The sequence below is a fragment of the Quercus lobata genome, chromosome 2 (assembly GCF_001633185.2).
Source record: "Quercus lobata isolate SW786 chromosome 2, ValleyOak3.0 Primary Assembly, whole genome shotgun sequence".
NCBI classification, from domain to species: Eukaryota; Viridiplantae; Streptophyta; class Magnoliopsida; order Fagales; family Fagaceae; genus Quercus; species Quercus lobata.
In genome coordinates this window covers 14,269,589-14,280,748 of record NC_044905.1, presented here as the reverse complement: position 1 = coordinate 14,280,748, position 11,160 = coordinate 14,269,589, and the positions used below count along the sequence as shown (strand labels likewise).

Sequence of the window (11,160 nt, the reverse complement as noted above, 5' to 3'; positions counted from 1 at the left end):
TATAACCCCCAAACTAAAAGTCTTATCTACACATGTTTTAGAGAGTTCTCCCTGGTCCAAGTCAAGAATTGGGACAAAAGTCCGAATAACTCTCCACTTGCTCAACAAAATGTTTGTGATGACGACGTCTCGAGTTGAGAAAAAGGATATGATATAACAGAGGAGACAGTTCAGTAGAGTGCTGATATAATCAGTGTCAAAGGAGAGGCTTTCCTCTTCCTTCTCTTTTGTTTCTCTCCTCTGTTCCTTCTTCATGCTTTCAATTTGCTTATGATTCCAAGGTCTGAATTTGTTTCGCTTAGTGGGGTTTATGCTTTATAGAGATTCTAATTCTCTCTTTTGGCACTTCATGCTACCTGCTCTCAGCTCCAATATGTTCCCAATTTCAAGATTTAATTCGGTGTGTGTATGTAGGGGTGTTCACAAAATGCTCGAACCGCATGATTGTGCCTAAACCGACCAGAATCGTCCACAAAATAGAGTAACCGCACCACACAACAAAGTGCAGTAAGGTTTTGTGTTAAGAAAACTACACAAAACTGCACCGATATATATATATATATATATATACATACACATATTGCTTGAAATGGCATGATCACATTGGGGATTGTAATATTATGCCTTCCTTAAAAATAGGATAAAATAATGATAATGTATGTGAAAGAAGCATTATTAAAATCATAAAGGAGAATGGATAGATTTGACATAATGCAAGATTTATACTATTCATCTCTATTTTTTTTGAAACCATACTATACATCTCTATTAGTTTAACACACACATACACATACACACACACATATATATATATATATATATAATATGTCAATATATAATTATTTAAAAGTCAATAAATAAATAATTACTAAATATCAAATTAACACTAAAGTAGCTAAATAGTAACAAAATGGAATTATATTATTCTTTATTTAATTTCTATTATTTATATATTTATTATGTAAGCATTGCATAATTATATTTATAATTATATATTTTTTATTAATTTGAATGGCAAGGAATAATAATTGAGCATTTAGAACATTTAGGGTCTGTCTGAGATCCGCTAATTTTGTTGAAACTGAAAATTTTTTACTGAAAGTACTATGGATAAATGTAAAATTTAGTTGAAATGGTACAGTGGGACTCATGAATAGTACCAAAAAGTAAAGTAGAACTCATAAATAGTAACAAAAATAAGTTGAATAGTAAAATAAGTTGGCAAAATTAATCATGCCAAACGGACACTTGCTAATATTTTATCTTTAATAAAAATGTGTTGCATGACCACCATCACTAAACAAAAGGAAACGCTTGCCACTCTTACTATAAAGTACCCGTTTGGATTCAAATTAATTTGGCGTTTGCATTTTGTAATCTACGTTTTTCTCTTTTTTTTTTTTTTTTTTTTTTTTCTTTTTTGTTCAGCCCTCAATTGTTGACAAGTCAACTGAGAACAGTGCACCACAAATTACATTTTTCAGCAACTTTTTTCATTAAAAATAGGTCTTACAATACTATTTATATATTTAAAAATTATTTCGCTACAGTGTTTTCAGTTTTAATTTTAGTTTTTAGTTTTGGCAAAAATAAACTTTATACAAACGAAGACTATCTTCCCCTAATAAATAATGCTTGAACGTACACACGAGCCATTCTCGCCTAGAATCAGATATCCACACGGTACTCACCCACTTCCTCAAAGCGAAAAACACACATACCGAACCAGATTCATAGCTCGGAATCGAAAAAACGGATTGAAATCATGAAGAGGCAGAGGAGAGAAACGAAGGAAGAGCAAGAGGAGGAGAAGGAGAGGCATAGAATTGAAAGAGCAAATAGGGCAGAAAGGAGAGAGAGTCAGATAAATGTAAGAACAAAGTCTTGTGAGAGTTGCCCATCTTCTGCTCGACAAAATGCCTTTGCTGACACCAACACTAATACTGACATTATTAGCACTCTACCGGACCCTATTCTCGCCCACATCCTCTCCAATCTCTGGATCGTAGAAGCTGTCGCCACAAGCATTTTGTCGAGCAGGTGGAGAACTCTATGGACTCTCATCCCAAAACTTTACTTACAAGAACCAGACTTAGAGCGACCAGATCTAAATTTGAGCTTTGTGGATTTAGTGTCCAGAATATGGACTCTTCGCAATGTCATTTCCAATCCCATACCACTCCACACATTTAGCATCTGTTGGTCCACACCTTGTCGTCCCTTTTATGTCGACACATGGGTCCGCGCCGCCATTCTACGTGGTTTGGAAGTGCTTTGTCTACATAATTATTGCAATGATACTGAATCTTTGGTAGAGTTGCCACGCAGTTTGTTCTTTTCTACAACATTAGTAACTCTCAAATTGAAAGGCAACATTTATCTCAACCCACCTTCTGATTCTTGGTTCCCAAGTCTAAGGAAACTACAACTTTCACTCTTTAAGTATGCAAATTCTGACTCTTTGTCTACTATCCTCACTGCCTGCCCTGTCCTCCAAGATTTGGAACTCGATGTGCATTTGCATGTGTTTCAAGTCAATTTCAACATCACTATACAAGTACCCACCCTCAAAGGATTGCAGTTATGTTGCAATAATTATTTTGAGTCTTCATCATCATTCAAAGTCTACATAAACACCCCATCTCTCGAGTGCTTTACTTTCGAGGGTCATTTGGGGAAGTATGTTGTATTGGAAAACCTCCCCGACTTGGTTGAGCTAGTCCTTGCAGTTCAGATAGTTGATGGTGTTAGCATTGAAGATTATGCAAAGAGGGTGCGGGACTTGATTCGACCTTTCGCTCACATTAAATCCCTGGGTTTGTTCACAGAAACCACAAAGGTAATTAAGGCCATGTTACGTTTTTCCTAGGGAAAATACTTTAAAAATAATACTGTTCTGAATATGTTGCGACTTTGCGATTGTTATGAGGTGCTTGCAGATTCTCTGCCATGCTTCTGGTGATGATGAACTTCCCATGTTTCGTGGTTTGTCCTCCTTGAAGTTTTATGCTTGTCCTTTTTTTGAGTGGCATGCAATTAGACTCTTGCTTGGCCAAGCTCCAAAGCTTCAAATACTTGCCTTTGAATCGTGCACAGATTATTCCTATGGAGAATCAGTACCTGACAATTCTTGGGATGAGTCACTGGATGTCCCTGAATGTTTGTCATCACACCTAACAACTTGTCATTATATAGGATTTTTAGGGAATAAGGACGAAATGCAACTTGTTAGACAAATCCTAAAGGTGGCAAGAGTGTTAAAGACAATAAATATCATCATTAATAGTCGTCTAGAACCAAAGAGAAAGCTTCGTGTTCGCAAGGCATTAAGCAAGATAGTAAAGAAGTTCCCAAAGAGCTCTCAGACTTGTGAAATTGCATTTGATGAACGACCTCTGTTGTGAGTATGCTACCGATACTCATCTTGTGTAAGGATTGTTACACTTACACCCTAGCAGTTGATATGGGCATTACTCACCTTGAAATTGAGCTAGAATCTCTCTAGTAGTAGTGGTTCTACTTTTGAAATTAAACATTGTTTCTAATGCCTTTTTGAATTTGATTTTGGTTGTGTGCTGGTGGCTAATGCAAAAACTTGAATATTTCAGTGTCCAATATGTTTACATAGAAATTAGTGGCTTTGCAGGTATCCTCACCTTGCCTGGATGTGCCCAACAAACATAATTTGTGATTTTTGTTACCCCACCAACTCGTGCTCCAGGTTACTGATTTTGACTGTTCAAATGTTCTTTGTATCCGTACTGTTTCTATTTAATATGTAGACTAAAATACATAAAGTTTGGGATTGTTTTCGTTTTGACCATTATGTTTTAATATTTATAATTTGGCCCTTCATGTTTGATTCTATTTTCATATTCCTCTTGCTGTCTATTTTCGTTAATAATCAAGTGACAATGTGACACCTAATATCATACGGGTGACGTATCTTAATGGATAACACTTATTTGACGCTTAACGATTAGATTACTAATGGAAATTCTATCTTTCTTAACAATAATGGTTTCCACTTTCCATTTCGTAAAGGTATTAGTTTGATTAGTATATGTGTTGTAATTAATAGTCAGTTTTAGTTCTTCTATTTTATTCTATGTGTGTTGATACTTGATATTATGCTCTTTGATTTGTTAAGGTTAATTATTATGAATTTCCAGGGATTAGGTTATTTACACCTTACCTTCCTGACTTTTAAAAAGTTATAATAAACCTCCTTATAATTTGGATCAAGTTTATTTGCATTTGTAAATCAATGAATTAATGTCACATTATCATCATTTTGACAACTTTTTGTATGTGTATATATATGGAGAAAATGGACTTTTGCTCTTTTTTTAAAAAAAATCCAGCATTTTGTCATATTTTCCAAACTAGTTAGGAAAATGTCCCTGTTTTGAAATTTGATTTTCTAAAAATCGAGTTATAACAAATTGAAAATAAAAAAATAATAAAAATTTGGAGCACTATAGTGGCGTTTTAAGGAGTCCTATAATGATGTTTTAAGACTCTATAGTGGCTTTTTGGAACTCGAGTTCCATGAACTCGAGTTCCATTGCAAATTTTTTTTTTTTTTTTTTTTTTTTTTTTTTTTTTTTTTTTTTTAAGTTTGATTGCCCCATACTTATAGTGACGTTTTAAGAACCCTATAGTGGCATTTTGAAACTCGATTTTTGGACAATCGAGTTATAACAAGGGCATTTTCCTAATTATTTTGGAAAATAGGGCAAAATGTTAGATTTTAAAAAAAAAAAAAAAAAAAAGCCAGAGGCCAATTTTCATCGCATATATATATATATATATATATAGTATTTTGACATCCTATTTGTATACTATCATTCTTCCTAAGTGTATCAATTTTATTGAGCATTTGACGGGAAAGAAAAAGGAAGAAAGATTGCGTGCAATTAGCCAATTGGGGTGTTGAATAGATAATGATATAGCATCACTTGATTGGTTCAACCACCCTAATTTAATATGTTCAAAATTCTCTGTCTATTAAAATGTTTTGACTGAAAAGAATAAGAATATGTTGCAGACTTGCTTTTGGATAGCCTGAGGGCATTCAAGAAAGGTTCACCAAATATGAATTCTCTAGTGGGATTTGGATCGATCTAGAGCCATCGCTATAAATTTCATGGATATTTGTCAAACTTGAAGGACTGATAGTATATTTAAGCTTTAAAAGAAAGCATAATCTATATAGTATATAATAGCTCAAAACGTTTGACTTTTTTTAGACTCTTCTCTACGCCATATAAGCTTTGGTTGTCTCACAATTTTTCACATAACTTTTTATTTTTTTTAATTCTTTATTTATTTGAAAAAACTAATCAAATGTCGATCATTCCTTTTAATACCTAATTAGTCGCAGACCTATGCGTTACGCGTGGTTATTTTTTTTATGATTGTGTTGTTATTCAAAATATTTTTGAATGTATTACTACTTAAGCTGCATTATATATGTATAAACAATATATTGTAGGATTTATGATGATAGAAGGTATTGTCTTGGAATTAGATGTGGAAAGGATACAACTATACTTGGCCTTGTATTTAGTCCAGAGCTGATCAACCGTCTTCCCAAGTTAGTGAAATTTAATGAACTTAAAATTAGATAGAAAGGATTTTATAAATTTGAAGTTAGCATCATGTTAGGTGAAAACTTTAGAGGACTGTAATTAAGTTATTGCAAGTCTTTTTAAATAAATATTAATAATAAAAAAAGATCTATTCCTTTAAAGATAGAGATTAGTATTATAAATACGATGAGGAAATTTTATTGTATTATGCTTTTTGGAAACATAATTTCTACCAAACTCGGTTGGCTAATTTGTACATTTCCAAGTCAATTGAGCACATTTTGCATGTTACATGTAATTCTTCATTTCCATATGGGTAAGGGCATTCACGATCCCAATTAGGGGTGTGCAGAAAACCCACCGACCCGCCAAACCCGATCCAACCCGACCCGACCCACCGGGTTGGGTCGGTTTTTAAGGCTTGGTGGGTTGGGTTGGGTTACAAAAAAAATTATTATAGTGGGTCGGGTTGGGTTTGGGTCATAAAATTACAAACCCGCCAAACCCGACCCGACCCACCCATATTTAATATATATTTAAAATATATTTTATATTTAATAATTTTTTTAAAAAAAAAAATCAATTGTAGGGCACTTTTATATATATATATATATATATATATATACATATATATTTAAATATATATTATATATTTAATAATTTGCATTTCCTCAATTCCTTTTACTAATACTAATTTAATATATATATATATATATATATATATAATATATTATATAATTAATAAATTTTTTTAAATAACCAATTTTTCCTATCCTATATAAAAGCCAATTAGTTCACACAAATTCTAATAAATTACTATTGTTGTTTAGTCATTAGTGTTGAGCCTTCAAGAAGTTACATTGATACTAATCTTTAGGTTTTTTTAATATATTAATAGTTATATTTTTTTTTTCTACTCAATTTAATAATAGATAAAAAATTGTCAAACCCATGGGTTCAACCCGACCCAACCCGACCCATGTGGGTTGGGTTGGGTTGGGTTGAATTTATGTGATGGGTTGGGTTGGGTTGAATTTTTTTTGACCCACCATGGTGGGTTGGGTCAAAAAATTCCCTCAACCCGACCCAACCCGACCCATGCACAGCCCTAATCCCAATGACCCACTCCATTTTTCTTGCATGCTTGGTTTTTTGGGATGCGAAATGTTTTTGTTCCAAAAACTATATGTCGAAGGTTTTGTCGATAGTTTTGTAGTAATTGTTTTTCATCTGGTTGGTTTAGAATTGATAATAGTAGTTGTATTCCTTCATCATTTGATTTGCATAACAACACAATTGCCAGTCCATACTTTGCATTTTTGTCTCCTTCTATGTTTGCTTGAATAAGGATTTCTTTTCCCACTTTAGTTTGATCTTGAACAAAATATTGGTGAGCTCTGACCCAAAATAGTGCTTGTTTGTTTCCAGCCATAAAGCATTGATGAATGAGTTTTTCTTCATCATTTTGAAGGAATAAGGGATTTTGGAGTAGTCCAGTTAGGTTGATATGGTGAAGAATTTTTTTCCTTTTAGTTAGCCAATTGAATCGCTTTCAGCTTTTTTTAAAAAACGAAAACACATATTAAGAAACTAATGCGTTAGAGAAAATGAATCGGTGACAAAACATGACAATAATCATATACTAAGAATTATACACGAACATTATTATCATCACAATTGCAATATTTGATTCAGTGCCGGCTCAAGCATATAAGCAACTGATGCAATCGCCTAAGGCCCCAAATGAAAAAAGGCCCCCAAATTTTAACCAATAAATTTTTTTTTTCTTGGAGAAAACCAACCAATAAATATGTCTTTAACATATACGAGTATTAATTAAAACCCAAATTTTATTATTAAAGAATCATCTGGAAAACAAAAACAAAAAATTGTTGGATGTGCTGAACGATTCGTTTTCTCTATGGATAGTCTAAAAATCATTTAATTTCCTACATATACTGAAGCAGAAAAATCACACACTATCTCCCTTTCTACAAAGCAAACTGAAAGCAAAAAGCCCAAAATAAATTCAATCTCAAAGCTCAGTTTTTTTTACTGATTGTTGACAAATTTCTACGCTCTTTCCATTTTAAGAGAAAAAGTGGCTTTCTGAAGTCTTCTTTGGAGTCGGCTTTGGATCTTCAAACCTCCTTCTTTGATGAGCCATAGCCTTCAACATCCAGGTTTGGAATTTTAACTCTAAAATCTTTGTTTCTTTAATCCTGTTCTTTCTTGCTTTAGTTTGCCTTCTTTTAATTTTGGCTGTTAGTGGTAGATAGCCCTCACACTTGTCAAGGATCCATACATTTTGATAAATAAATAAAAAAAATTGCTTTAGTTTGCCTTCTTTTAATTTTGGTTGTTAGTGGTAGATAGCCCTCACACTTGTCAATGATCCATACATTTTGATTAAAAAAAAAAAAAAAGGGGTACATGAGTATTGGGTGCTAGGTTGCATAGGTTTAGTACCTCCACGCTTTAATAGTTTTATATGTACTCCCCTTTTTGTTTGTTATTATTATTATTATTATTTTTTGTGAGAGGATTTTTTTGGTTTTGTTAGTATATAAATTCTTAATTTGTTAAAAAATAATAATTAATTATATCTTTATATATAATAAGATCAAGCTATATTTTTTATTCCTAGTACAGTAAACAATGATGATAGTTTGAAAAAGTATTGTCTATAATATCTTGAATGTTATTTCAAACATGATATTTATGATATTGATGGTTTATATTTATTAATAACATATTATTTAAGATCAATTATGCCATTATTCTCCTTTTCAAAAAAAAAAAATGCCATTATTCTAAAAAAATGTGGATAAGCCAATTATCATTTCAAATGGAAATGTTAGTAGAATTTGATTACAAAAACTTGATTAATACTTTTACATCGCAAAAATTAATAAAACTAGGCTTTAAATAAAAAAATGATATCAAAATTTAAATAAAAATTATTTAATTCATATTTTATTAATAAAAAGGCCCATTTAAAATTGTCGCTTTAGGCCCCACAATTCATTGAGCCGGCCCTGATTTGATTGATGAAGTTATAAATATTTTTTCTTTTAGAAATATAACAATGACTATTGAATTGCGCACTACTTCATAGTAAAAAGTAAATAAAAAGAGAAAATTAAAACTTGGGATATATGGATCAACATTGTAATGAGAAAGAGAAAAAAAAAAAAAAATATATATATATATATATATATTTATATATCCGCATCATGCTGACTATGTAACATCATTCATGTCATGACTTTGGAATACACCATCTGTCTAACGTAGGAAACTTTAATGTGAAGGGTAGTAGGCATAAAGAAAAACTCTGCATCTATTCGACCCCTAGGGAGTGTATAAATTTTTTTTATTTAATTTTTAATTGCAATATTTGAGTGATGAAATGGCTTTTGCATCACAGTTTGTGGCAAGAGACAATGGTTCAGATGAAAGTTTATAGGTATAAATGCTATATTGGGAAATTTTCTCCAGTTGCTACAATATTGCTTGATTTTGCACTACATGATTGTCACACTATTTTTGGCTTATCCCTACCTAGAACTTCCCCACACGTTAACCAAACCAAATTGAACTAAATCAACAAATTAAGCTACAACCCAACTCAAGTTAATAAAACCAACATACAGTTACTTAAAGCGGTGTTGAGGTCTAAAAAATCACAACATCCAAGCCCAAAGAAATTACAAAGGGCCATAGAAAAGTGAACCTGAGAAAAGCCCAAAAGGGTTGAAGCCCGAAAGCCATAAAGGGACAAGCCTTAAAGCCTATGAGGAAAGAAGGAAGAAAAGAAAAAGAAAAAGATCCAGTCTGTCAAGATTGAATGACCGGTGTAAGGAGCTGAGTTGGGATCCCCGGGGATTGATAAAGGTTCGGGATCCCCGAGATGTATAACCTAGTTAAAAAATAGGATTAAGACAGCTCACAGGAAAACGCCAAAAGCCTTAAAGCCTATGAGGAAAGAAGGAAGAAAAGAAAAAGAAAAAGATCCAGTCTGTCAAGATTGAATGACCGGTGTAAGGAGCTGAGTTGGGATCCCCGGGGATTGATAAAGGTTCGGGATCCCCGAGATGTATAACCTAGTTAAAAAATAGGATTAAGACAGCTCACAGGAAAACGCCAAAAGAAACACAAGAAACGAAGGGGGGAAATGTCCTTCTTGGGCACCAGAGGCAGCAAGAAAAGCAGGGAGCTTAAGAGTACCATTCACGATGCAAGTGAACGGTACCTCGAGGAACCAGAATGAGAAGATATAAAAGGGAAGTCGCAGCAAAGACCTTCGAACCAGCAGAGATAGATTCCGCTCAATTGGGAAAAATGACAAAGAAGAAGGACGACCAAAAAAACTGAATCATAAGAGTTTTTGAGGAACGGGCGCACCCCGGAACGGAAAGTCAGCCGTGGGCTTTCAAAGAAACAGCATCAAAAGAAGAAAAATATGAGAAATAGGGAAAGGCTCAACTTTTTGAGTGACGAGCACAAAACAGGCTCTGGTACCCAGGGAGCAAAACAAAGGAATTAATAGTTCCCCAAGACTCTAGAATAACACTATAAAAAGGGGGGAAAGCAACTGGCAAAAGGGCAAGAAAATTTCGGTGAGAAAACAATAGAAAATCACAACAGAATCCTTGAGAAAACTCTATAAAGACATTCAAAAAGTAGTGAAATATCTTCCAGTATCCCAGAAACAGCCACTATAGCACATACTTGGATTCAAATGGATTCAAATTTTGCAAGTCTTAGAAGCTTGGATAATCATCTAAGTCTGTAATTTTTGAGCTTATTTGAACCTTGTATCACGTCTTAGTGAGCACATTGTAACCATAATTAAAAAAAATAAAAATAAAATATTTCTTACTAATTTGAGGATCCCTAACAATTGTTTTGTGTAATTCCTGATTACTTTACATTCCTTTTGTTTTTTTCATTGTTATTCAATACAAATATTCTCGTTTGCTAGTTTATATGTATTGTAGGAAGCTTGCCCTGTGCACTACTTGGTTCTTAAACAACTCTTTTAGCTGCGGTGAACCAAGCTCAGTCCACTAAACCACAACTATTTGGTCCAGGATCCTTGGGCTCGTGTGCTAAAGAAAAAGGCACTTTCACAAGCGGCTATACAATTAACTCTTAATAATAAACCGTAATTCATTCCAAAAAAGCTACCTACCAAAGTAGGAAAATGGCGTGCAACAGATTTTCACATGTACAAAATTACTTTAATGTCTTTGTAAATACATTATCATAAAAGTAAATATCTTTTGAGACATGGTCCAGGCATTACAATCCAGTCAAACATGCTAAGCACCTAACAAATATGGGAATCAATGGAATCCACATCAATTAATTTTCTAATGCCACCACCAAGCTAACTAAACAACTTGGATATCCAACCAACGTTGTCACCTTCTGGAAAACTTCAATTAGTACCACCACACTAAAAACTTAGTTTTCAAAATCATGAAGTTGCTCATTAAATGAGACTGAAACTGTGATGGTAAGGGTAATTCAAAACTTACAAACCAATGTTGAGTAGCCT

General features: G+C 33.2%; 1 protein-coding gene across 1 annotated transcript; it reads left to right on the top strand.

Moving 5' to 3' along the window:
* The first annotated feature begins 1,655 nt into the window (after positions 1 to 1,655).
* On the top strand, positions 1,656 to 3,815 carry LOC115974628 (putative FBD-associated F-box protein At3g50710). The gene is made up of 2 exons (XM_031095053.1): positions 1,656 to 2,839; positions 2,940 to 3,815. Exons 1-2 carry the CDS (start codon positions 1,766 to 1,768, stop codon positions 3,402 to 3,404), a joined length of 1,539 nt encoding a protein of 512 aa, XP_030950913.1. The 5' UTR covers positions 1,656 to 1,765; the 3' UTR covers positions 3,405 to 3,815.
* Positions 3,816 to 11,160: the final 7,345 nt, after the last annotated feature.